The 27852-nt window shown below is 48.4% G+C and overlaps 1 protein-coding gene across 2 annotated transcripts in view; it reads right to left on the reverse strand.

The window, feature by feature from the left end:
* The window catches only part of ACSBG1 (acyl-CoA synthetase bubblegum family member 1), a 65891-nt gene that overhangs the window by 3351 nt on the left and 34688 nt on the right, over nt 1-27852 (reverse strand). The window contains exons 3-12 of one of the 2 annotated variants that reach the window (XM_023196555.1): nt 21499-21719; nt 20922-21010; nt 20496-20616; nt 8657-8737; nt 8418-8567; nt 7926-8102; nt 6715-6896; nt 5527-5757; nt 4573-4790; nt 170-309 (exon numbers count right to left, since the gene is read on the reverse strand). In XM_023196555.1, the coding sequence (XP_023052323.1) occupies nt 170-309; nt 4573-4790; nt 5527-5757; nt 6715-6896; nt 7926-8102; nt 8418-8567; nt 8657-8737; nt 20496-20616; nt 20922-21010; nt 21499-21719 (1610 nt within the window). The remainder of the gene's footprint in view (nt 1-169; nt 310-4572; nt 4791-5526; nt 5758-6714; nt 6897-7925; nt 8103-8417; nt 8568-8656; nt 8738-20495; nt 20617-20921; nt 21011-21498; nt 21720-27852) is intronic. The other variant, XM_023196556.2, reaches the window with a different exon arrangement.

Here is a 27852-nt window from a genome sequence, read left to right on the forward strand (position 1 = left end):
GAATTTCCGCGTGCCACAGTTGCTCCAACAGTGCAGGCAGCATGGACTTGAGTCATTCCAAAATGAAGCCATGAGATCTGGATGTGCCCTGAGCTGAATGTGGCTGCCAGCCAGACCCACAGACCCCCTCACTGGCTGCTCCTTCTGAGCCGGAGCCCCCCAGACACACCTTCAAGGTGAGCAGCATGGACAGGAACTTCCTCTGGTCCCCAATCAGCATGGCGTTGCTAATGATGGGTAGCTCCATCTTCACGGCCTCCTCGATGGGCACAGGGGGCACATTCTCCCCACCAGCTGTGATGATTAATTCTGGGGAGGCAAGGCCAGGCCCCCGGCACAGAATGTAGTCCAGGTGCCCCAGCTGAACCACAACCCAAGCCTCAGCCACAGCCCGGAAACCTCAGCACAGCAGGCAGCACAGCTGGAGATGCCCCCTCTCCGGGAGCCAAGAAGCAGTGGCAGGCCCTCCAAAGCAACTCACACCTGCTGGGGGGCTGGTGGCAGCACCCCAACGACAAATGCTCACCCAGGGTTCCCTCTCCTCAGCTTGTCGTCCAAGACTCAGCCTGCTCAGGCATCTCATCCATGTCCCCTTCTGCCAGCCCCAGTTCCTGCTCCCAAATAGCCCGTGTCATTTCCCTTCCCTGCCTTTGCTGAAGCAAAGTGACCATCCCTGTCACTCGCACAGCACTCACCACCATGCTAAGCACTTCACATAGAGTAATTCATTTAATTGTCACAATAAACCCATAATGAAGCAGACACTCTTGTTTTGCAGATGAGGAAACTGAGGCACAGAGACGTTCAGTAACTTGTCCAAGCTCACATGCTAGTAAGTGGCAGAGCTAAGATTTTAAATCCAGTCCAGTTCCAGAGCCCATGCTCTCACCTGCCCTGCTAGGATGCCTCTCCCTTTGCTTGCACCCTTCTCCCTGGAAGGTCCTCTCCCCTTCTTTCTTTCTGTCCAACAGACTGCCAGGCACTCAGTGCCCTAGCCTGCTGTTCTCTGATAGTAATGATGGATTACTTCTAGGCTAGATGGCAATAAATTAAATAAAATAAATTTAACGAATGCACATTGACTAATTTTAGTGAGACTGTACTCCTGTCCCTCATTTCTATCTAATTCAACAAAGATTAGTTGGCCACATTCTGTGCACAGGTCTTGTGCTGACATCAGGCACAGAATAGAACAAGGCTGTCCATGGCTGCAAGGAGCCCACAGTGCAGGGGGGCAGCGAGACAGAGGGAGGCACAGGGGCTGCAGGGCCAGGGCAGGGAAGCATCAGGCCCAGCTGCATGCTGAACATGAATGGGGTTGGCAGGCAGAGGGCAGGACAGAAGCAGGAGCTCACAGGCCTCAAGGGAACTGCAGGTAGCAAGTGAGGCAGAGGCTGGAGAGTAGCAGGGCAGATCTCAGAGGCTTCCAGTGCTGGCTCAGGAGCTAGATTGTGGGCAGGCAGGTGGGAATCACTGAATGGTGTGAGATCAAAGTTTTAGGATACTCTGGTAGCTGGGGTGAAGAGTGGTTATTCAGGGGGCAGGCTGGCTAGAGAGGAAGCCATGGCAAGTGTCTAGATGATCAGGGTTTGTCTAGGACAGCAGAAGTCAGGTGAAGAGGAAAAGACAGACTCCGGAAATGTGAGAAGACAAAAACCCAGCTTCCCTCACATATGCCTCATCATTGCTACCTCATTCCTGCCCTCTTCTCCTCACCACCGCCCTCTGCATTCTCACCAGCATCTTTTACCATTAGTAAATGATTTTAAAAAAACGCTTAGCAAACTAAGCCTAGAAAGGAATATCTTTAATCTGATAAAGAACATCTAAAAATTTTTATAGCAAACATACTTTTTTTAAGATTTAATAATTTTTTAAAAATAAATAGAGACAGGATCTCACTATGTTTCCCAGGCTGGTCTCGAATTCCTGAGCTCAAGCAATCCCCCTGCCTCAGCCTCCCAAAGTACTGGGATTGCAGGTGTAAGCCACTGTGCCCAGCCAAACATACTAATGATAAGATAGTGAATGCTTCTCCCCTGAAATCAGGAACAAAACAAGGATGACCACTATTACCATTTCTATTCAACACTGTCCTGGAGGTCCTAACCTGTGCAATACGGCAAGAAAAAAGTTCATCTGTCATTTGCAGATGATATCCTTGTGTCCATAGAAAATTCAAAAGAATATACACACTACTGGATTGAATATGTGGTCTAATCAAATGATCCACAAAAGGTCATTTGATACAAAGCCAATATGCAAAAAGCAGTTGTATTTCTATATGCCAGCAGCAAACAAATAGAAGACAAAAAATTTTTTTGCAGCAACATCTGAGCTGAAAAAAACTTTTAAGTGATGTTATTTAAAATACCATAAAAATTCTTAGAAGTAAATATAAGGAAAGATGTGCAAAAATCTCTACGCTAGAAAACATAGGATGGATGCAGTGGCTCACACCTATAATCCCAGCACTTTAGGAAGCTGAGACAGGAGGATGGCTTGAGCTCAGGAACTCAAGACCAGCCTGGGCAACATGGCAAAAACCCCTCTCTACAAAAATAAAAAGTTAGCCAGGTGTGGTGGCTTGCACCTGTGGTCCCAGCTACTTGGGAGGGTGAAGCTGGACCAGAGGATCACTTGAGCCCAGGAGGTAGAAGTTGCAGTGATCTGAGATCATGCCAGTGCACTCCAGCCTGGGCAACAAAGTGAGACCCTGTCTCAAAAATAAATAAAAATAAATAAATAAATAAATAAATAACACATTATTGAGAGAAACTTAAAAAGACCTAAATAATCGGGAGGCTGAGGCAGGAGAATGGCGTGAACCTGGGAGGTGGAGCTTGCAGTGAGCCGAGATCGCATCATTGCACTCCTGCCTGCGCAACAGAGCGAGACTCCATCTCAAAAAAAAAAAAAATAATAATAATAATAATAAAAAAATAAAATAAAGACCTAAGTAAATGGAGAGATTTATCATATTTGTGAATTGGAAGAGACAATGCTCTAAAGATGTGTTTTCCTCACCAAATTGATCTATAGATTCAATGAAATCAAAATCAAAATTCCACCCAGTTTTTGAGGAAACATACAATAATTCTAAAATTCATATGGGAATGAAAATGGCCAAGAATAGCCAAGGTCATCTTGAAGAAGAAGACCAAGGTTGTAGGGCTAAGCCAGATATCTAGCCCTGTCATAAAACTATAGAAATTAAGACACTGGGTATTGGTGCACAGATAGGCAAATAGACTAAGGGAACAGAATGGAGTCCACACATAGATCTCTCATAGACAGTCACTTCATAAAGGACAAAGGTATCACTGCAAGGCAATGGGGAAAGGATGCTGTGTCAGTTGGATATGTATTTGGAGAAAAACTATTTGGACCCTTACCTCTCACTATACTAGTTCTAAAAGGAGGGCCGGCTCTGGTTGAATTTGGTTTTCTGGCTACTATCCTCCCCCGTGCAGGGATGTGGGCCCCCTCATCTGCCGTTACAAAGAGGCACACTAGGCGGCGCCCATGGCACATCCAAGCAGCCACCTGTCACTCCTGGGGTCTCACTGGAGGGTACCTGCCAGGGCTCACCAGCCTGCACATCCCAGGGCCCAAATGCCACTGCGACCTTTTGTCCCTCCCTGGGGTGGCTGAGCCTCCATGGCCATCAGCTGGGGCCTGGGCACGGTCGCACACTGCCTGCATGATGTCCACAAAGTAGTTTCCCCACTCACTTAGCTTCAGTTTCCCCCATGAAGCCCTGGTGCGGGATTCCCACGTGGGCGCTGCGGGCATGACATCAGCTTGGGTGAAGCAGGCAGAACATCCTTCCACAGAGGCATCCCCAACTATACCTGTCTCTGTGGGAAGTTTGTCTTATTTTAAATTTTATATCCAATTTGCATGCTATTCCCCGTCACATCTGTGTCTGCATATAAAAATACATAATACTTATGCTCTTGAATCTTCTGGAAAGACTTGCCTTGTTTCTCTAGGGGTCTGATTTCAAACTCCACTATTTACTAGCTGGGTGACATTGGGCAAGTTACTTAACCTCTCTGGATGTCCTCATTAACAAGTTAAGGTTAATAGTACGTGCCCCATAGGAGAGTAGAGTAAATAAAATGATGTCACTAAAGGTGCGTGACACTTAATAAAGGCTCAAGACCAGCAGCTGGTATAAACAGTGGTGGCAGTGGAATTCCTGTCCCCACCCCACTGCAGCTGTCCAGGGCACTTGCCTTTTTTTGTTTGTTTGTTTTGGTTTTGTTTTTGGAGACAGAGTCTAACTCTGTCTCCCAGGCTGGTGTGCAGTGAGGCGATCTCAGCTCACTGCAACCTCTGCTTCCCGGGTTCAAGCAATTCTCGTGCCTCAGCCTCCCGAATAGCTGGGATTATAGGTGCCTGCCACCACGCCCAGCTAATTTTGTGTGTGTTTTTAGTAAAGATGGGGTTTCGCTGTGCTGCCCAGGGTGGTCTTGAGCTCCTGAGCTCAGGCAATCTGCCTGCCTCAGCCTCCCAAAGTGCTGGGATGACAGGCATGAGCCACCGCGCCTGGCCTGGGGTGCTCACCTTTGAGGCGCCCAGTGATGTAGAGGAAGCCATCGGCATCCAGTCGGCCAACGTCGCCCGTGTGCAGCCAGCCTTCCTCATCGATGGCCTCGCACGTCTTGTCCTCCATGTTCAGGTAGCCCATGAAGATGGTGCGGCCCCACAGGCAGATCTCGCCAATGCCCTCTGTGTCTTGGTTCACCAGCTTCACCCGACAGCCGGGCACCAACTTGCCTGAGCTGTCAAGGGAGGGGCCGGGAGACTGGTCAGAGGGAGCTGTCTCCTTCAAGCCCCCACTGGGGAGCCAGGGTCCCAACAGCTCAGTCTTCACTGATGGCTAGAAGGTATCACCTCACAGGGCTTTTGTATTTTAACAGGGGACTTACAGCTGAAAGGTAGAGCCAATTTAAGAGTTTTAGGGAATGAAGGAAGGAAGGAACAAATGAAATGGTAATGGTAGAACTTGGAGCACTGTGATAGGCTGGCAGGGAGAGGAGATATTTAATCATAACTGATGATCCTGCAAATCACTCCCCAGAACTGACTGCCCTCACCGCCCATTAGGAGGCTGGCCTGGTCCCCCCAACTCCTACCCTAGCTGGCCCCTGGGCCATCCACTCTCCTAGAACATGCTGGAGCACACCCCATGCCATGAGAGGGAGGGGCCAGAGGAAAACTGCTCCAGAGGTAGACCCCCGCTCAGGGGGCACCTGGGTTGTGCAGGCTGTTTTCAAGCACAGACTCACACAACAAAGTGGCCGAGGCCACTCCCACTAGACTGAGGAGGATAAGCTAGGGACTTGGCACAAGAGGGCAGTGTTGGCTCTCAGGGGCTCCATAGCCCAGTGGCCAGGTCTCTGGGACCCAACTGGCTTGCAAAGAGAAGGTGGTCCCCAGGGCACTCAGCAGGCAGACATAAAGGAGTACCAGCAAGGGCACATGGGTGTGCATGTGTGCAGCAGCCTCAAGACTCACCTGTACAGCCGGTAGTTGCAGGGGCTGGACATGAAGTGGGGGCCTGAGGTCTCACTGAGGCCGTAGCCTGCATACAAGCGGATGTTGAGGCCCAGGAAGAAGTGCTGTGTCTCTGCTGTCATGGGGGCTGCTCCATAGAAGTTCTTCTGACACTTGGCAAAGCCCAGTGCCTGGCGGACCTTGGCTAGCACCAGGTAATCTGCCAGTCTGGTTGTGAAGGGCTTCAGGTCGCTGGTGGGACAGGGAGAATGGTTCACGGAAGAAATCACACACACACACACACACACACACACTAAAAGGGTGGTATTCAGTGAGAACACCCTGGCTCGGCCATTCCAGTTGTCTGTTCCACTTGGTTGGTTTGAATATTGAACCTGCCCATGAACACGCATGCAGATGTGGGTATGCAGGCACATGGTTGTGTGCAAATGTGTCTTGAACCAGGAAGTCAAACAGATTCAGCTGTGTACAGGTGTACAGGCAACAACAAAGACACATGCCATTTTTGCACACAAAATACGCATGCACAGAGACTTGCAGTATGTATTCGTGTATACACATGTACAAACGTCAGACCCCAGTGAAGCCCACAATTGCATTGTTCATGCATGTTCATGTTTCATGTCTGTACAAATGAAACTGTGGATGCTCAGATATGTACACACATCTTATGAAACATACCCTTTCACAGACACCTGGGGAATGGAAACTACTTCTAAATTGAAACCAAGCCAGATTTATATCACTGACCCTCCATAGAACTATGTGGGAATTTTAAAAGCTATAGAAAGACAGAAAGGGTGAGACATCTGAGGGGTTACTTGGGATGCTGAAAAGACTGGAAAGGCTAAGTCCTCATCACTGTGGCCCCTTCTCCAGCCACCTACTGAGGACAGAAGACCTCAGGAGACTGTGCCAGGAGCTGCTCCAAGTGAGGTGAATTTCACTTCAGAGAAAGCAAGTTAGTCCTCCCAGTCAGAATCCAAAGGTGGAGCGACTCTCCCCAGCAGGCCCTGGGAAACGCATAGGAGCTCGAGCCCAGTCATTGATGGGGCATCTGCATGGGGTCTCCAGAGCTGCCCGGCCACTGGAGCCGGGACAGGCATGGCCTATCAGACCCTCACTGTGTTTTGGGTTATGACCCAGCGCACTGCCTCCCCAGGCCTCCCGCCCCTGGGCCCTCTGTACCTGCCAGGGCAGGTGAGGTTCTGCTCCAAGGTCACCGACATGGCCCACAGCAGCATCTTGCGCCGGATGAAGCCAGACTGAGCCGCCACCTCCTGGATGCGCTCCATGATCTTCTCCCACACCCGGGGCACCCCCATGTGCGATGTGGGCTCCACCTCCCGCAGCGTGTTCACCAGGCTCCCCTGTTCACACCGGAAGAGGCAGCCCTATTGGGTCGGGGGCAGCTGGGGCCCAGGGGCCCCCTCTCACCAGCCAGGCATGCCGGCGGCACACACATGCTCAAAGGGCACCCACACACACCTGCACACAAGGTATGGCACATACTGTTTCCTCAATGGTTGTCGCCTCACTGTTTGCTCACAGAACCCTGGTGGCAGGCCGCGGTCAGGCAGCCGTCAGGCAACCGTCAGGCAGCCGGTGCTTCAGAAGGACCTCAGTCTCATCCCAGCCCTGAGCATGGGGACTCTCCAGGAGTCTAACTCAGACACAAGAATCCCATTCCCCTCGGCAGCATTTGGTTTGAGAACAGACAGGTGACACTTTGGGACACTGAGATGCTGGTGGAGGGAAACTTGCTGGGGGGTTTCTGGGAACGTTTTCCTCACAGTTAAAATAAGGGTCCCAAGAACAAGTATATCCTGTGAGGCTGGGATTCAGGGAAGGGCTGTAGCCATCTGGTGATACTCTGAGGACACCCGTCCTTGATCGTGTGACAGGTCCTGTGAACCACTCTCACTCCACTTTATGTAATGGCATCAGGTTCCCGCTTTGTCGCCCAGGCTGCAGTGCAGTGGCACGATCTCCGCTCACTGCAAGCTCCGCCTCTTGGGTTCACCCCATTCTCCTGCCTCAGCCACCCAAGTAGCTGGGACTACAGGTGCCCGCCACCACGCCCGGCTAATTTTTTGTATTTGTAGTAGAGACAGGGTTTCACTGTGTTAGCCAGGATGGTCTCGATCTCCTGACCTTGTGATCCGCCCACCTCGGGCTCCCAAAGTGCTGGGATTACAGGCATGAGCCACCACGTCTGACCCAGTTTACCTTCTCGTTTGGTCATTTGAGTCAGGCTGTGCTCATTGCAGCTGACAGAATTCTGATTGATACATGCACAGGAATAGCACACACACAAATGCACACTCAGGGCCCACGGACACACGTGGACGTGGCCTGGCACACGGGCTGGGATGGACGCACAGTAAAGGCAGACTGACCTTCAGGGCGTCGGGTTCAGCAAAGCAGACCTGGGCCCCCCACTGGATGCCTGTCCACAGGTCGTAGATCTGGGCAGCAATGTGGCTGAGGGGCAGGTAGCTGACTACCACCTCCTGCTGGACCTCTGCCGGCCGGATGTCACCGGCCTGGCTGCCGTATCGTGCTGTCCACGTGATCTGGAGGACAAGTAGATGGATCCCAGCAGTGTCCACAAGCCAGCCCTGGCGGTGCTCACAACTGTGGCCATTCTGAGGGCCAGCCCCAGTGTGGTGCCCCTGTGGCATCTCTGCAGGCTCTGAAAACCCCAGGACAGGCCTCCCCTCCCCCTTGCTGGGCTCAGTCTGGGCCACAGACTGATAGGCTGTTCTACCTATCCCAGCTCCTAGAGCAGAGGGGCCCAAGGAGCTTTCCCGGGGGCTACTGGGACAGAGCCATGGCCCAGATTCACCCATAACCCCCTTGCCCACCCCCACACCAGGCGTCTGTCCTACATTGTCTTGACTCAGCATCACACCCTTGGGGTTCCCAGTGGTGCCGGAAGTGTAGACTAGCGCACAGCACTGGTTGGGCTGCTGGGTGTCAATGATGGCGTCCAGGGCTTCCTCGGGCACTTCATTCCCTAGCTCCATGAATTCCTCCATCTGTAGCCAGATGCAGGGAACAGGCAGGCTAGGTCAGCTGGGTGGGCCCAACAGACCCCACCTAGTGCCCAGGGCCCCACTGCCCATACCGTGTACACATTGGCCATCTTGTTTGGAGGAGGTTCTTTATATATCACGACTGCCTTTAGATGTGGCAACTGTTTCCAGACCTGCATTGACAGGAAAAATAGATCAGGTTTCAGCAAGAGAAATGTCACCCTCTAAAAAGTACCCCATCTCCCTGTGTGAGTCTGCTTAGCAAACGTCTCTGGGTGCCCCGTACCTGACCTTTGACCCCAGCAGGACAACTGCCACGCTTCACCCGTAGTTTCCCTCCTGAGAACTTGGGAGCAGTAAAGGTGGGGATAGCCAGGGGGCTGGGGGTGGCTCCTCATTGGAGGAAAACCCAAAACGAGCTGGGGCTCGGTTGAACAAACCATGACCCAGCCACACAATGGAGTAGTGCTATATGACTGTAGGAGAGACAGGGAGAGGAGCAGAGCACAGAGGAGAGAGGGAGAGATTCTGTGTGCAGAGAGTGAGTGGTTTCTAGGATATATTATTAAGTGAAAAAAGGAATGTTTACAATCTGCATATAGTATACTATATTTGTGAAAGAAAGGGGTGCAATGTAAATATATGTATGCAAACATGTATTTACTTATATTTACAAAAAGAGGCCGGGTGCGGTGGCTCATGCCTGTAATCCTGGCACTTTGAGAGGCCAATGCGGGAGGGTCATTTGAGGGCGGGAGGGTCATTTGAGGGCAGGAGGGTCATTTGACGTCAGGAGTTCGAGACCAGCCTGGTCAACATGGTGAAACCCCATCTCTACTGAAAATACAAAAATTGGCCAGGTGTGGTGGTGCATGTCTGTAATCCCAGCTACTCAGGAGACTGAGGCACTAGACTCGCTTGAGCCCGGGAGGCAGAGGTTGCAGTGAGCAGAGATCGCGCCTTGGCACTCCAGAGAGAGACTCTATCTCAAAACAAACAAACAAAAAAAGAAACTCTGGAAGGTTAAACCAAAACCTGATTGAATTCACTATGTATAGGCAGAGAGAGAATAAAGGTAAGAAAGGGATGGAAGCAAAAATTCTTTGAAAATTCTTTGAGTGTTATCTCACATGATTTTGACTTTGGAATCATGTAAATGTCTCAACCATTTGAAAAATAAAGTTATATGTAAAAGGAAGCCAGGTGTGGTGGCTCATATGCCTGTGATCCCAGCTACTTGGGGGGCTGAGGCAGAAGGATTGCTTGAGGCCTGGAGTTTGAGACCAGCCTGGGAAATATAGTGAGGCCGTATCTTTGTGGGGTGGGGGAGGACCACTAAAATATTTTTAGAAAGGGAAAAAATGAGTTCCTAAAACTTGAAAACACTCTGAAATAAATGAATTAGCCCAAGATCAAGGAACCAGCAGAAAAAAAGAAAGAAATGAATTAGACCACATACTAAGTTAGTAACATAACCACACACACACAGAATTACATCAAGATCAAGGAATTTTATAATGGTGCACTTTGATTCCTCTTTTTTTAGTGGCACTTACTCTAAAGGCAAAAAGGAATTTCAAATTATATGCAATAGTCTTATTGGTTTCTGGAGTTTTGTTTTGTTGGTTTTGTTGGTTTTGTTTTGGAGACAGGTTCTCACTCTGTGGCATGATCATGGCCCACTGCAGCCTCAACCCCCTGGGCTCCCATGATCCTGCCTCCGCCTCCCGAGTAGCTGGGACTACATGTTCACACCACCACATCTGGATAATTACATTTTCTTTTTGTAGAGACAGGGTCTCACTATGTTGCCCAGGCTGATCTTGAACTCCTGGGTTCAAGAGATCCTTCTGCCTTGGCCTCCCAAAGTGCTGGGATTATAGGAATGAGCTGCTGCACCTGGCCTTATTGTTGGTAATAATATTGATACTGCTATTTCAAAATTATTTGATGTATACTATAGGATTATGTTAATCCTATTAGGAACTAAGATTTTAAGGTAAAATAAAAGAAATACAAGAATAAAATTTAAGAAGTAAGCTAAAACTTCGCAATATAACATTTGAAATGTTATAGAAATAACAGAAATATCAGTGTGAACTCATGATTTTTTGCTAAAATATATTTTCCTGAGACTTCTGATTCTGATCACAAGGGAGTAACATCCATCATTGCACTGTAAATACTAGGAAACTGGACAAATAGAATAGTTGGGTGGGCCCAGCAGGCCCCAGCTGGCGCCCAGGGCCCCAGTGCCCATACCGTGTACACATTAGCCATCTTATTTGGAGAGAAAGCAATTGATTTCAGATACTGGACTACAGACAGCTCAGGACTGATATCCCTGAGAGAGGGAAACAGATGAGGTGAGCCTCTAAGTGTGCCCCAGCTTTCTGCCCAGGGGCAATTTCTGGGCTATGGGAGAGACAGAGTTGGGGAGAGACAGAGAGAGAGGCAGAGAGAGAGAGAGGAGAATACAGAACCTAGTTGTCTTACTGGGTTGAGGTGACCAAGATCAGAACTCAGGAAAGCTGAGGTGGCTAGAATTTGTGAGACAGAATACCAGAGAGGAGAGAACTATATAGAGAAAGAGTTCTAGAAATTATTTTAGGGTCTTTGATTGGCTCTCCATCTGCACATGCATAGGGTGAAACTCCATGAAGCTGGAGGAAGACCAATGACCAGGGGTGGAAGTCAAACAGCGGCGGATGTAGGAATTGCTCGTTTTCCCCCACCAGCATGGAGGGACCCCATCAGTCATTAAGCAGAAACCCAGAAGGGTCATGTCTTAGTGATGGGGCTAAATTGGCATTAAAGTAAAGGTTATCTAAAGGCCTGGCCTAAAAAGCCTTAAACATAGCCTCAAAATAAAGTTCAGAGAGAAAAAAAATGGAAAAAAATTGCCTGTGGGACAATATCAAGAAATCAAACATACATGTAATTGGAGTCCCAGAAAATTGTTTTAATTGAAAAACAGTCTGAGAAATTTTCAAATTTAAATTCGTGGATTAAAACTATAAATCCACCAATTTCAGAAGCTCAATGACTCCTGAGCAGAATAAACACAAAATAAACCACCTTAAAATACAACATAACCAAATTGCTGAAAATCAGCGAAAAAGGAAAAAATCTTAAAAGCAGCCAGAAAAACAAAACACTATGTGGAGAGGAACGAAAATAAGATATCACAGACTTCTTGTTAGAAATGATGCAAATGGGCCGGGTGCAGTGGCTCACGCCTATAATCCCAGCACTTTGGGAGGCTGAGGCAGGCAGATCATGAGGTCAGGAGATCGAGACCATCCTGGCTAACACGGTGAAACCCCGTCTCTACTAAAAAATACAAAAAATTAGGCCGGGCGCGGTGGCTCAACCTGTAATCCCAGCACTTTGGGAGGCCGAGACGGGCGGATCACGAGGTCAGGAGATCGAGACCATCCTGGCTAACACGGTGAAACCCCGTCTCTACTAAAAATACAAAAACTAGCCGGGCGAGGTGGCGGGCGCCTGTAGTCCCAGCTACTTGGGAGGCTGAGGCAGGAGAATGGCGTAAACCCGGGAGGTGGAGCTTGCAGTGAGCTGAGATCCGGCCACTGCACTCCAGCCTGGGCGGCAGAGCAAGACTCTGCCTCAAAAAAAAAAAAAAAAAAAAAAAAAAAATTAGCTGGGCATGGTGGTGGGCGCCTGTAGTCCCAGCTACTCGGGTGGATGAGGCAGGAGAATCGTGTGGACCCAAGAGGCAGAGGTTGCAGTGAACCGAGATCGTGCCACTGCACTCCAGCCTGAGTGACAGAGCAAGACTCCGTCTCAAAAAAAAAAAAAACAGATGCAAATGGAAAACACTGAAATGAAATCTTTAAAGTGCTGAAAGAAAAAAAAAAACAACCCTGTGGACCCATAAATCTAAATCAGATAAAATGACTTTTAAAAAATGAGCAGAAAAACAAGCACCTTTTCAGACAAAGACAAGCTGAGAGAATGTATTGCCATCAGATCTGTACTATAAGAAATACTAAAGAAAAGTTCTTAAGGCTGAAAAGATGATATCAGATAAAAACTTGGATCTACATAAAGGAAGACAGAGTATCAGAAATGGCAAAAAATGTGGGTAAATATGAAACATATTATTTCCTTCTTTCTTTCTTTCTTTCTTTATTTATTTTTTGAGACGGAGTCTCGCTCTGTCACCCAGGCTGGAGTGCAGTGGCCGGATCTCAGCTCACTGCAAGCTCCGCCTCCCGGGTTTATGCCATTCTCCTGCTTCAGCCTCCCTAGTAGCTGGGACTACAGGCGCCCGCCACCTCGCCCGGCTAGTGTTTTTTTTTTTTTTTTTTTTTTTTTGTATTTTTTAGTAGAGACGGGGTTTCACCATGTTAGCCAGGATAGTCTGGATCTCCTGACCTCGTGATCAGCCAGTCTCGGCCTCCCAAAGTGCTGGGATTACAGGCTTGAGCCACCGCGCCCGGCCCTTATTTCCTTCTTTAAAAATTTCTCTGAAAGATACTCATCTGGGCTGGGTGCAGTGGCTCATGCCTGTAATATTAGTACTTTGGGAGGCCGAGGTGGGCAAATTGCTTGAGCCCAGGAATTTGAGACCAGCCTGGGCAACACAACAAGACTCTGTCTCTACAAAAAATACAAAAATTCAGCTGTTGTCATCCATTTTACTTCTATAGAGGTTATAAACCCCACCATACATTGTTATTACTCTTGATTTCAAAAGTTGAGTGTCTTTCATTATTTCTTTTTCTTTTCTTTTCTTTTTTTTTTTAAGACAGGGTCTAACTCTGTCACCCAGGCTGGAGTGTAGTGTTGCAATCACGGCTCACTGCAGCCTCACATGGCTGTAGTCCCAGCTACTTGGGAGGCTGAGGTGGGAGGATTGCTTGAGCCCAGGAGGATGAGGTTGCAGTGAGCCATGATTGCACCATTGCACTCCAGTCTGGGTGACAGAGTGAGACCCTGTCTTAAAAAAAAAGAAAAAAGAAAGAAAGATACTCAACTGTTGAAAGCAAGAGTAATAACAATGTTTGTGGGGTTTATAACCTCCATAGAAGTAAAATGGATGCCAACAGCTGAACGGATGGGAGGGGAAGTGGAAGTATACTGTTGTACGGTTCCACATTTCATGGGAACTGGTATATTTGAGAGTACACTGTGATAAGTTAAAGATGCACATTGTAAAATTAGAGCAAACACTGATACAGTAACAAAGGATAGCTAATAAGCCAGTGGAGATCAAATGGAATACCAAAGCAAAACAAGATAAAAAATACAAAAACGTCAGGAAAGAAAAGAAAAGGGACAAAGAATAGATGGGACAAATAAAAAAATAGCCAAATGGTGGATTTATACATAATTTTGTCAGATTGGATAAAAGGGCAAGACTCAACTATGTGCTGTCTATGAGAAACTCACTTTAAATATAAAGACACAGATAGGTTAAAATTAAAAGAATACAGCCGGGCGCGGTGGCTCAAGCCTGTAATCCCAGCACTTTGGGAGGCCGAGACGGGCGGATCACAAAGTCAGGAGATCGAGACCATCCTGGCGAACACGGTGAAACCCCGTCTCTACTAAAAAATACAAAAAACTAGCCGGGCGAGGTGGCGGGTGCCTGTAGTCCCAGCTACTCAGGAGGCTGAGGCAGGAGAATGGTGTGAACCTGGGAGGCAGAGTTTGCAGTGAGCTGAGATCCAGCCACTGCGCTCCAGCCTGGGCGACAGAGCCAGACTCCGTCTCAAAAAAAATAAAATAAAATAAAAAAAATAAAAGAATACAAAAATATATACATGCAAACATTAATTATCAGAAACCTGGAGTGCCTACATTAATTTGAGGCAAAGTAGTTTTGGAACAAGAATTATTACCAGGGATAAGGAGGGACATTTCTTAATGATAAAGGGTTAATTTATCAAGAAAGCATAATAATCTAAACATGTATATGCCTAATAACAGAGCTCCAAAATACATAAAGCAAAACCTAATAGAACTGGAAGGAAAAATAGATAAGTCTACAATAATAATTGCAGATTTCCACATTCCCTTTCTTAGTATTTGATAGAGCAAGAAGACAGAAAATCAACAGAGATACGGAAGACAACATTAAAACATTACCAACCAACTTGATTTAATTAACATTTGTAGAATCTTCTAGCCAACAACTGCAGAGTACACATTCTTTCAAATATGCATGGAACATTCACCAAAATTGATCACTATTCTATCACACCTACTCTGTACAAACAGAGTGTCTCAAGTACCAAAGAGCCCCAGGTAATGAGGGAAAGTTCTTTCTTTGGAGAATTCCAGCCAATGAATTAGAAAATCAATATTTTGCTACCCCTAATAAAAAAATTAATTCAGGCAAACATCATCAAGGGATGCTAAAACCATTAGGAGAAAGGTTGATGGGGAATTTCACAGTGGAAGAAGAGAAGGTGATCATGACCTGAAGCCCAACATCACTGAAAGTGGTACTGCCTGTCATCATGTGCCTCTTGAGCTGGTGCTCTGTGAAGGACATGGTACCACCTATGGGATGTTCTTGCCAAAAAAGTCCAATCTGAAATGCATCAAGCCTTTAGATCTAACAGGAAATACAGAAGTTAGAGGGACAAGTTAATTGGTAGCAAAAGCAAGCAGTCAGACAACCACAGAACATGAGACCCTGTACAAGATGACTCACCTAGTTACTGAAGGGTCTATGGCAGAAGTTCTCACAACTGAATGTGCATCAGAATCACCAGAGGGCTTGTTAAATGTGAATGCTGGGCCCAACACACTAAGTTTATGATTCAGTAAGACTGCGGTGAAGCCTGAGAATTTGCATTTCTAAGTTCCCAGATGATGCTAATTTGGGGACCACACTGGTCAATGGTAGAGCTTTGCTCTAAATTAGAAGACACTTAAGAGACACCACCACATGCAACACGTGGGCCTGGTTTAGATCCTGATTCAAATAAACCAATGATGCGATGACATCGTGGGTATAGACAGAGACAGAAAGTAGAATGATGGTTGCCAGGAGGGAATAGGGAGTTGTTTAATGAGTACAACATTTCAGTTTTGTAAGATGACAAGAGTTCTGGAGATGAATGGTAGTGGAGATTGTACAACAATCTGAATGCACTTACCACTGGACACTTAAAAATGGTTAAGATGGTATGTTTTTATGTCATATGTGTTTAATACAACAAAAAATTGGAAAAAAGACATCATATGTGTATTAGATGATAGGATAGAATTATTTTACTTGTGCTAGGTGTGATAAAGTTACAGAGCTTATTTGAGAAAGATTTCACATTTTTTAGAGATGCATATTAAAGTATTCAGATAATGAAGTGACATGATATCAGAGATTTTCCTTCAAACACTCCAGCAAAAAGGTCGATTGAAGAAGCAAGTGTGATGAAAACATATTGACAATGATTGGATCTGATGATAGATATATGGGGATTCTCTCTACTTTCAAAAAAAAAAGTTTTGTTTGAAAACTGTCATAATACAAATTTTATTTTATGCCAGGTGTATTAGTATGTTCTCACACTGCTATAAAGATACTGGCCAAGACTGGGTAATTTACAAAGAAAAGAGGTTTAATTGGCTCACAGTTCTGCATGGCTGGGGAGGCCTCAGAAAACTTACAATCGTGTTAGAAGGGGAAGCGAGCATGTCTTACATGGCGGCAGGAGAAAGAGAGCGAGTGTGTATTAGTGCAGGAAAAACTACCATTTATAAAGTCATCAGATCTCATGAGAATTCACTCACTATCATGAGAACAGTATGGGGGAACCACCCCCATAATCCAATCACTTCCCACCAGGTCACTCCCTAAATATCTGGAGATTACAATTCAAGATGAGATTTGGGTGGAGACACAAAGGCTAACCATATTACCAAGCATGGTCTCTCATGCCTGTAATTCCAGGACTTTGGATTGCTTGAGCCAGAAATTTGAGACCAGCCTGGGCAACATAGTGAGACCCTGTCTCTCTAAAGAAAAAGTACAAAAGTTAGCCAGGAATGGTGCTGCAGGCACCTGTTGTCCCAGCTACTCAGGAGGCTGAGGTGGGAGGATTGCTTGAGTCCAGGAGGTCGAGGCTGCAGTGAGCCATGATCATGCTACTGCACTCCAGCCTTGGTGACAAAGTGAGACCTTGTCTCAAACATTTAAAAAACCAAGCTTTCTTTTAAATATTGACCTGGGGTGGTCATTTCCTAACTCTGGACCTCAGTTTCTTCAACTGCAAAATGGGGATGGGAGATGGTATTTGGATTAGACCAACAACTTACACAAGGGGGTTGGCCTCCCTGAGGGCCTGGCAAAACCTACTGGGTGGGGAGGCTTTTTAATGTCTTCCACCCTTCCTATCCCGGATTCCGATACGAGAGGGAATGGTAGGGCCAGTGTGACTCCCTCAGGTGAGGCTGAGAAGGGATGACTACTGGGTACAAGTGGTACAGGTAGCTCAGGCATCTGCCAGCCTGGCCCTCAAGCAAATCTTAAGCCTGTCCTGGGAGAGGCTGGATCAGTGCTTGGGTGGGGCTGTGAGGAGTGGAGCTCAGGAACTAGTCCAGTGACTCCTTTGCCTCCAAGTCACGGGGGTCTATGAAGCTGCCAAACCTGAAGAAATTGAGGCCACAGCAAGGCCAAGGTTCCTGGGAGGGCCAGTGACAGAGCATCCCTGCTGGGAGCCAAAGGAGAAGGCGCTTCTCATTCTCTCTGAGCAATTCATCTTAGGTGGCATAATCCAAACCAATCTCAAGTATTGATTCAAGTCAGACAGGATGGAGATGTTCAGAATGAGAGATCTTGAAAACACAGGGTCAAAAGGAGCTGAGACAGAAAAGGATCCCACACGGAGGCAAGAGAAGCCCCTCATTCATGAAGTGGGCCCATTTGATACATCCTTCTGAGTAGAACACAAGTAGGCCCAAGTGCCCATTTAAAAAAGGGGTTTCAAAATAATCCTAAAATGGGATAAAACTGGGTACACTCACATGGATTAGAGCAAACCCTTGGAGGGGTCTGGAACCCGAAGGAAGAACTGGCCAGGTGCAAAATGCAAATGTGGGGACCCCTTGTTCAAACCTTATTAAGAGTTTCAAGGCTGGGTGAGGTGGTTCATGCCTGTAAGCCCAGCATTTTGGGAGGTTGAGACAGAGGATTGCTTGAAGCCAGGTGTTTGAGACCAGCCTGGGCAACAGAGCAAGACCTCATCTCTACACAAAATTAGCCAGGTGTAGAGCCCCATGCCTGTAGTTCCAGCTACTTGGGAGGCTGAGGTGAGAGGATCACTTGAGCCCAGGATGTCGAGGCTGCAGCGAGCTGTGATTGAGCTACTTTACTTTAGCCTGGGTGGCACAGTGAGACTCTGCCAGAAAGAAAAGAAAAGAAAAAAGAAAAAGAAAAGAAAAGAAAAGAGAGGAAAGGAGAGGAGAGGAGAGGAGAAGAGAAGAGAAGAGAAGAGAAGAAGGAAGGAAAAGAAAGAGAATTTCGTAAACTCGGGCTTTGTGTGAGGTGAAGCATGGGCCACACCCCTCTGAAGCCAGCCCTGCTGCCATAGGCTGAGGGTTGAAACCCTAAGGTTGCTGACATTCCCAGCCCAGACATTAATGGGAGTGGGGGCCTCCCCCAGCCCTGTCTCACAGTGCCTCTGGCTTCCAAGGGCTGTAAGGAGCTGGCCACAGCTATATATTTCCTTCTTGTCCTCGCTGGAAGAGGAGGGGCTCGCTCTGCCTCAGTTGCTGATTTAGGGTATTCAGAGCAGACTCTGGCACTTTATAAGCTCTCCATAAATGATGCTTTGTGGAGAGATGTGGCCCCCTTGATTTCTCTCACAAATGGTTCTTTTGGCATCCTCTTAAGAACCTGCAGCACAGAGTCACTCAACTGCCACCTGCCAGGGATGGGACCTTGAGTAAGCCATACTTCACTGCTCTGGCCCTTGGTTTCCTTGCCTGTAAAATGAGTGAGAAGACCCATCTCTCAGGCTGCTGCAATGTCTGCAGGGCACTCAGTGGAGCCAGTGTGCCACGAACAGTTTCTATCCACTGCTACTGCTGGGCTGTGCCAGGTGCCACCACCTGGGACTCTCCTTTTCCACTCTGGGTCTGTTTCTTCATGTGTGAAATGGACAGAGGGTAGGTGTTGGATGGAATGCCTTTTCCAGTCCCTCCAGGTTCTGAAAGCTCCCTAAGTCTTAGACAGAACCCCTTTCTTTCTTGTCTTACAAGTGAAGACTATGACAACATAATGATTTAAAAGCACTTATGTGGTGCTGCCATGGGTTGAATTGTGTCCCCATCCCCGCAAAGAGATATCCCAAAGTCCTCACCCCTGGTACCTCTAAGTGTGACCTTATTTGGAGACAGGGTCTTTATGGAGATAATGAAATTAAAACAAAGTCATTAAGGTGGGCTCAAATCCAATATTCCTGGTGTCCTGATAGAAATGGGAAATTGGGACAGAGACAGACACAGAAGGACGACAACGTGAAGACACTGGGAGAATGCCAGGTGAGGATGAAGGCAGAGTCCTGGGTGATGTGTCTACAAGCCAAGGAGTGCAAGGATGGCCAGCCCACTCCAGAAGCCACCCCGTTCCAGCAACCTTGGCAAATGAACTCAGGCGCCCACCAAGAGCCAGACGCTGGTCTAAGAGTTACCTTTACACCAGCCCTTCCAGTTGACCTCTGCGCCTGTCACCATCCTCCCCTAGGCCACACTACATTTGAGCTCTGGCAGGTCCAGCCCAAGTGTGTGTGTTCACCCGCTTGTCTACACCACCTCTGGGTTTAAACCCTGCTCAGAGGCCTTTGTTTGTCCAGCCAGGGCAGCTCTGAGGTCTTCCTGGGGCTTCATTTTATTTTGCTGTGAGCCAGAAATTCTTGGCCTGGGCTGCCCACAGCCTCAGCTGAGGCTATTTTCAAAGTCACTCTGATTTGGCTATTTTCAAAGTCACAAAGCTCTCCAAGAGGTTCTGCCTCAAGGGTCTGGGCTGCAGCCTAGATCTCTCCCAAGGATTCTGGCACTGACCTGCTGGGAACCACTGGCCCCGCTTGCTTTTCTCTTTCAGGCTTCAGGAAACTTCTCCACTAGAAATGAGGGTAGACATCTGCTCTGGCTCCTCTGGGGATCCGGATCCCATAGTCATGGAAGGTTGGAGACCATTTGTCCCACCCTCAGGTACAGATGGAAGCTGTGGCCCAGGTGACATCTCCAGAATCAGAGGCAAGCCAACAAGTCAGTCTCTGGGGCCTCCTTTGGGATGTAGGGAGGCCTTGAATGCCTCAAAGGCTGTTGGGTTCAGCTGAGACACAGAGGTGTCCCCAGACTACCACACCCCAGTATGGTGCATGGGGGGACAGAGCCAGTTAGGGGTGGGCCTTAGATCGGGAGGCATCATCAACGCTCCAGAAAAGACCCTGCTGGCTCTAGAGGCACTCTGAGCTCCTGCTCTGCCCTCACTGTCTCTGACTTGGCTCAACCCTCATCCTGTGGCAGCCCTCGCCACCCCCATCACCCCATTTCTCATCTAGACTCGAGTGCTTAAGATGTCAGAGCCCTAAGCCACTCACCTGCACATAACCCTTCCACTGCCAGAGGACCTCGGCCCCCACAGCTCTTGCTCCCCCTTAGGGGAGATCCTGTCCCAAAGAGAAAGTCATGGGAGGCAGTGGCTGGACAGGAGTCCTACCCAAGGCCTTATCACCACTTCTGGGGCATGTCCCTTGAGCCTCCATTTCCTTGCCTGTCAAATGGGTAAATAGCTGTTGCCCTGCCTTGCTTGCTGTGTGTGAGTTAGAGGGTTGCTATTGAGGATGAGGACACTCTGGATGGAGGGCGGGAAGGTCCCGTGTGAGTTGAAGTGAAGGCGCATGGAGATACCCAGCCTTTGACCGCATGCCCACTGCCCCTTCCCCAAACCTTCAGGATCTTTTCCAGCTGCTTCTGCGTGTCAACCACGATGACATTGGCGCAGCAGTCATAAGCGATGTACTGGCAGGCCTCGGGGGAGCTGGTGGTGTAGATGCCGGTGACAATGCCACTGTAGGAGACCCAGGAAGATTTACCTTAGGGGAGGTGCAGAGGGGCCACCCTCTTCCCCCACCCCCACATTTGTAGCCCCTAGACCCAGAGAGCTCCCACAGCCTGGCAGGAGAGGCTCCCAAGGCACCTCAACACCTCTGCCCCTGCAGAGAGGGCGTCAGATGCAGGTCCACCAGAAGGCCCCAGGGAGGAGGCATGATGGTGGGGAGTGGGTGGGGGCTACTAAAAAGAGATGAGGACCCTCCCCTACCCTCTACCCACCGCCAACCCACTGGAGACCCCATCCCTGCCACTGCCACTCACCCTGCAAATACTGTGCCCACTGCTGAGAAGAACCACTCCGGGGAGTTGAAGCCGAGGATGGCCACACTGTGGGCCCGCTCCAGGCCAAGCTCCAGGCCAAAGGCAGACAGGCCAGGTCAGCCAGGCAGGGACTGGGACCCTCATGCCCCTCTCAGAGCCGCCCCCCCGAGACTGCAGGGGACCCTGCAGGCTCCACCCTCCCAGGGTCCCGTCAGTCAGAGAATCCCCTTGGAGGAGAAGGGGTTGGTCACTCAACAGCCCTCACTGCCCCTCCCAAGGCCTTCCCAGGGAGTCTGTCTGGCCCCTCAGCCCAGCACACTGGGCTTCCAGCCCGCCCTGAATGTGATCACAAATGAAAAGTGAGTATCAAGTGCTTGGCACATGGTAGGGGCTCAGCAAATAAAAGCTCAGTACGGGGCCCAGCATGGAGTATCAGCTCCATGCACAGTGATGGCTTTTACAGTTATTGTTCCTAAGAGCCTTGCCCAGTGGGCAGTTGGAGAGGAGGCCTGTGAGGCCCAGAGCTGGCAGGCACATCTGGGGAGGGGCAAGGCCTTGCCATGAAGGGCCCCCTTACCTTCAGGAAGCCCTTGGCAGCTCTGCGGGCGAGCAGGTAGTATTGGGAGTAGGAGATGTGCTCCCACTTGTCTTGGCGCTTGAAACCCAGAGCGCTGAAGTCCCCGTACTTGTCCAGGGCCTCGTAGAACATTCGATGCACAGTGTAGGGAAGTTGTGGGCAGCTGGGGTCTATGCGTAGGCGCACTCGCCCATCGGCCCGAGTCGTCCACAGTGCCACCTCTGCGGGGTGGGGGGAGACCACAGCTTGGATCATGCCAGCCTGAGGTTTTCCGCAGGGGACCCTTGTCCTGCCCTGGGTGGAGCTCGCAGCCCTTCTGGTGCTGAAAATGCCTTAGGTACTGGGCTTTGAGGCTGACAGGCAAGGATAGGCTGGGGTAGGCTGGGAGACCACCTAGAGGAGGAGGTCTGACTCAGCCTTGAAGGAAGAGCAAAGTTTAGGGATGCAGCAAAGAAGATGAGGGGAAATAACTAGAGGAAAGACGGAAGGCCTAGACACTCTGTTCCTTCTTTTATCCCAGCTGGAATTTGCCTCCCAAGGTTGGACAGTGGAACTGTCAGATCTCCAGAACTCCAGATCTCCTTCAGGGTGTCTGGTTTTCCCTGCCCTCCTGTGAACGGGTTGGGGACAGACCCAACTAGACAGAAGGTCAAAGCACCAAAGAGAACGACCCTCTCGAGAGTCTGGAGGAGACTGAAAACCATCAGCCCTGCTCTCCAGTCTCCCAGTCTCAGGAAATAACAACAGTCTTTGCTCATTCTCCCTCACAAATGAGGTGTCTCATTTAGTCTTCACAGCATGGGTTTGGAGAGCTCCATTGCACAGATGGGGCAGCTGCAACTTAGAGAGGTTCAGTCATGTACCCAAGATCACACATCGAGAAAGTGCAGGGTCAGGATTTGAATTCAGGTGTACCTGATGCCACAGCTCACACTTAGGACATTGTCGGGGGTGCCACCCCGCCTTTAAGAGTCAGAGGCTTACTCCGTGTGTGGTGGGTGGGAACAGAGGTTTACTACTTAGTATGCAAGACTTTGGCAAGCCACTGAACCACTGAATCAGTTTCAGGGGAAAGATGAGGACTCAGTTCTCAGGGTGGACATGAGAATCAAGAGAAAGGGTGTATATGAAGAAGATTTGACCTATGGCTGGTGCTCCATAAGTGCACGTTTTCCTTCTTCCTCTTTTTTTCCAAATTTGCAAAGGAAGCTTGAATGGGTGGTCTGGACCCTTTGGTCTCGTGAGACCTCCTTTCCTTAGGGCAAAGGTGTTGGTTCCACGATGATGGTGGGAAAGGATGAGGGCTGGCCAGGACACGTGGGCTGCTCTGCCACCTGCTGGCCAGACCCACCTCGCCCATTGTCCTGTCACCGGTCCTTCCCTGAGGCAGACAGATGAACAAGATGAGCTTGTTCCTCCTCTTTGACACTCTTAGGTTGCATGCAGACTCTGAGGTTGGCAGAAAGAGGTAAAGATCTGGGGACTGGGACAGGAAAGCCCATTCCTCCTCCTGTGGAGCACCAGAAGTGGGGATGACAAGGACATATCCAGACCCAAACGAGATAGATGGCAGCCTGCAGGAAATGCAGGCGGGGCAGGGGAGGGCGCCAGAGAGAAGATCTTATGTATGGCAGAGGCCAAGACCTCCTTGGATGAACGCCTCTGCCACTGGCCATGCGGGAGCCCCGAGCCCTCAGGTAGTGGCGTGAGTCAAGGGCTACTGAGCCCTGTACAATCACTCCTCAGCCCTCTCCAAGCCCTGCCCCATATCCCGGGATGCCAGCCTGGTGGACCCCGCTGATCTGCCTCTTCAGAGCCTCTAACTGTTGCATTTTGCTAAAGTCCATGCCCAGACCAGAAAGTCAGGTACACCTGGGTTCAAAAACCTCAACTCTGCCTCTGTGTGCTGTTTGACCTAACAAACCGTTCTCTCAGCCGCATCTTCATCACCTGCAAATGTGAGGGGTTGGCAAGGACATGGGGACACAGAAGCCGTCATACAGTGCTGGTGGGAATGAGATGGTACAACCATGTAGGAAAACAGGTTAGCATTTTCTTAAAGAGTTAAACGTTAAACTACAACGCGATCCAGCAACTCCACTCTTAGGTATCTACCCAAGAGAAATAAAAACACATGTCCCCCACGAAGCTTACACACTGATGTTCTTCACAACATTGTTTATGAGTCAAAAAATTGAAACAATCCAAATGTCCACTGACTTGTAAGTGAAAAACAAAATGTGGTCAGAGAGTAGCATGCTATTCAGCTCTGAAAAGGAACAAAGTGGCCTGGGGCAGTGGCTCACACCTGTAAACACATGAGGACACCGAGGCGGGTGGATCACTTGAGCCCAGGAGTTCAAGACCAGCCAGGGCAACATAGTGAGACCCCATCTCTTAAAAAAAAAAAATTAGCAGGGCATGGTGGTGTGTGCCTGTATTCCCAGCTACTTGGGAGGCTGAGGTGGGAGGATCGTTTGAGTGTGGGAGGTCAAGGCTGCAGTAAGCCATGATCGCACCACTGCACTCCAGCCTGGGCAACAGAGTGAGACTCTGACTCAAAAAAAAAAAAAAAAATTAAATTAAATAATAAATTAAAAATAGATAAAAAAGAATAAAGTATGGATAGAGGCTACAACATGGATGAAACTCAAAAGCATGTTCAATGAAAGAAGCCAGGTACGAAAAAGGAAAGGCAGAAAAGATAGTAGCAGATTACTGGTTGCCCCAGGCTAGAGGTGGGAGTGCGGAGTGACTGTGGAACAAGCACAGGAGATCTTTTTGGGGTGATGGCCATGTCCCAACACTGGATTGTGGGGATGTTTTGCAACTCCGTAAACTTGCTAAAAATAATCAAATTGTGCACTTAAAATAGGTAAATTTCATGGCATATAAATTATAGCTCAATAAAGCTACTTAAGAAAAACACAGAGGGCTGGGCATGGTGGCTCATGCCTATAATCCTAGCACTTTGGGAGGCCGAAGCGGGCAGATCACTTGAGGCCAGAAGTTAAAGACCAGCCTGAGCAACATGGTGAAACCCTGTCTCTACTAAAAATACAAAAATTTGCTGGTCATGGTGGTGCACACCTGTAATCCCAGATACTTGGGAAGTTGAGGCATGAGAATTGCTTGAACCTGGGAGGTGGAGGTTGCAGTGAGCTGAGATCACACCGCTGCCCTCCAGCCTGGGCGATAGAGCAAGACTCTGTCAAAAAAAAAAAAAAAATAGAGATTGTTGACCCCCCCACAAAGTGGTGCAAGGATCCTGTGCAATGGCCCTCAGAGCACGCCCAGGGCCTGGCATCCAGTTGCCTCTCAGTGGTTATTACTTCTCTTCCCTCCCCTGGCGCAGATTCCTCCTAGGCCTGGACCAGAGAAAAGGCGACTTTCACCTCTAGAAGCTCACTCTCCTCTGTATTCACCTGTTCACCCAGGTTGCCAAGAAGAGCAGAGGTGAGCCTTGGGATCTCTAGCCAAACGTTTTAACTTGAGCATTTATAATCTCTCTCTTTTTTCTTTCTTTCTTTCCTTTTTTTTTTTTTTTTTTTTTGACATGGAGTCTCACTCACTGTATTGACCAGCCTGGAGTGCAGTGGTGCTATCTCGGCTCACTGCAACCTCCACCTCCTGGTTTCAAGCAATTCTCCTGTCTCAGCCTCCCGAGTAACTGGGACTACAGTCATGCACCACCATGCCTGGCTAATTTTTTTGTATTTTTTGGTGGAGACAGGGTTTCACTGTGTTGGCCAGGCTGGTCTCGAACTCCTGGCCTCAAGTGATCAGCCTGCCTTGGCCTCCCAAAGTGCTGGGATGACAGGCGTGAGCCACCATGCCCAGCCACTATAATCTCTTCTTTTTGTTTTTGAGACAGTCTTACTCTGTCGCCCGGGCTGGAATGCAGTGGCACGATCTTGGCTCACTGCAACCTCTGCCTCCTGGGTTCAAGTGATTCTCCCGCCTCAGCCTTCTGAGTAGCTGGGATTACAGGCGCATGCCACCATGCCTGGCTAATTTTTGTATTTTTAGTAGAGATGGGGTTTCGCCATGTTGGCCAGGCTGGTCTTGAACTCCTGACCTCAGGTGATCTGCCTGCCTCGGCCTCCCAAAGTGCTGGTATTACAGGCATGAACCACGGTGCCTGGCCTATAATCTCTTTTTAATGGCAAAAATGTGCATACTTGTTCAAAGAAATACAAAACAATTTAGCCGTCTATGACAGAAAAAGTGATAGGCCCTCTTTTCTACAAATACACATGCAAGGACTTAGGTTTTATTTTGTTGTTGCAATTGCTTTTTATGAAAAATAAGGTGGCAGAGGGGGGAGGTCATGTTATTAACGTATTAATCACCTGTAGCAAACCCAAAATGCTCCTGGGACCAAGTGGGTAGAGTATCAGCATCATAGTAAATAATGTATTATAATACATAATAAATGAATGAAGTGCCCCAGGATTTGTAAGTGAAACCAGAGACAGTCTTCTTTTCCAGGAAGAAATGAGCTCACTCTTACTTTCCTTGAGACACATGGACCTTGGAGTCCACCTTTTGTTTCTCTGCTTTTGATAGAGACATGGAACAGTGCAATATTTTTCTTTTCTTTTCTTTTCTTTTTTTTTTTTGCCGGGGTCGGTGGGGGACAGGGTCTCACTGTCACCCAGGGCTCAAAAGATCCTCCAATCTCAGCCTCCTGAGTAGCTGAGACCATAGGTGCGCAGCACTAAGCCCAGCTAATTTTTTGTATTTTTGGTAGAGACGGAGGGGTTAGCCATGTTGCCCAGGCTGGTATCAAACTCCTGAGTTCAAACGATCCTCCAGCCTTGGCCTCCCAAAGTGCTAGGATTACAGGCATAAGCCACTGTGCCTGACCATATTTTTCCATTATACGAAAAACTACAAGCCAAGTGCAGTGGCTCACACTTGTAATCATAGCACTTTGGGAGGCCAAGGCAGGGGGATTGCTTGAGGCCAAAAGTTCCAGACAGCCTGAACAAAAGAGAGATCTTATCTCTACAAAAAGTAGATCCTGTCTCTACAAAAATTTAGCCAGGTGTGTGAAGTATGTAAAGTAATGTGTATTCTAATTAGATCAATTTAGCCATTCCACAATGTATACATATTTTAAAACAACATATTGTACACAATAAATGTGTATAATTTTTGTCAATTTAAAAAGTAAAGTTTTTTAAAAAGAAAGAAAAACTGCAGTGCAAGGGCAATGATAATTGTACCGACTGCAGCCTCAGTATCAAGCAGGCAGCAAGGAGTGGTTGTCATCCAAAGGGGACTGTGGAGGTGGGAGAAGGCATACTTCATCCAAATGGGGTGGCCGCTCCTCAACTCTAGGATTTGGTACCCAGTACGAATGGAGACCAAAAGTTACCAGAAATCTGGGTGTGTTTTAAATAAATTTAATAATTTTAATTTAATTTTTTTTGAGACAAAGTCTTGCTCTGTTGCCCAAGCTGGAGTGCAGAGGTGTGATCATAGGTCATTGGAGCTCCCAATTCCTGGGCTCAAATGATCCTGCCACCTCAGCCTCCTAAGTAACTGGGACCATAGGTGTATGCCACCATTCCCACCTATTTTTTTTTTTTTTTTAATTTTAGTAGAGACAAGGTCTTGCTATGTTGCCCAGGCTGGTCTTGAACTCCTAGTCTCAAGCAATCTTCCTACCTTGGCCTCCCAAAGTGCTGGGATTATAGGTGTGAGTCACTGCGTCCAGTCAAATGTATGTTTTAAATCATACGACTCAAATCAAACCTAGCCATTAGCCAAATCATCCATCTTTAATGTTGGTGATATTAGCATGCCTGCCCCATTGTGTGCATGCTGTGTGGCTGTGTTGTACTGCACGGTTGGGCCCTATCATAATTGACTCTGCCACTTTCCACTGAAGGATGCTCAAGTGATATCCAGCCTCCAGCCCTCCTTTTACGTTTAGATTATTAGAAGGAGGTTTACCGGATCAAGGGAAAAGAGTGTTTAAAATCTTGATGGACATTTTGGACATATTTCTTCACCTAATTTCTCCTCTCTCATCAGCTACATGGTTCTGTCTTTTTCCTGTTTCTTCTTCCATGGAGCCTGTGCTTTTGTGTCAGGTCATCTCACATCCTTCTTGGAAGGCGGGAATGAGGCATGGGAAGGGAAGGAAGGTTCATAGATCTGCAAGGTCAGTCTCCTATTAGCCCAGCTGTTTCCTGACAGGGACAAGAGCCCTGGCCCTGGAGGACCCCTTGTCACTCTTGGGAAGGGTGACAAGGCTTCCTAGCCAGCTGGGTGACCCAGCCCTTTCTCTGCACAAGCTCAGCTGAGCCAGCAGGGCCTGTCTGAGCCTCTAGACCAACTGGA

The sequence above is a fragment of the Piliocolobus tephrosceles genome, chromosome 6, assembly GCF_002776525.5.
Source record: "Piliocolobus tephrosceles isolate RC106 chromosome 6, ASM277652v3, whole genome shotgun sequence".
Taxonomy (NCBI): Eukaryota; Metazoa; Chordata; class Mammalia; order Primates; family Cercopithecidae; genus Piliocolobus; species Piliocolobus tephrosceles.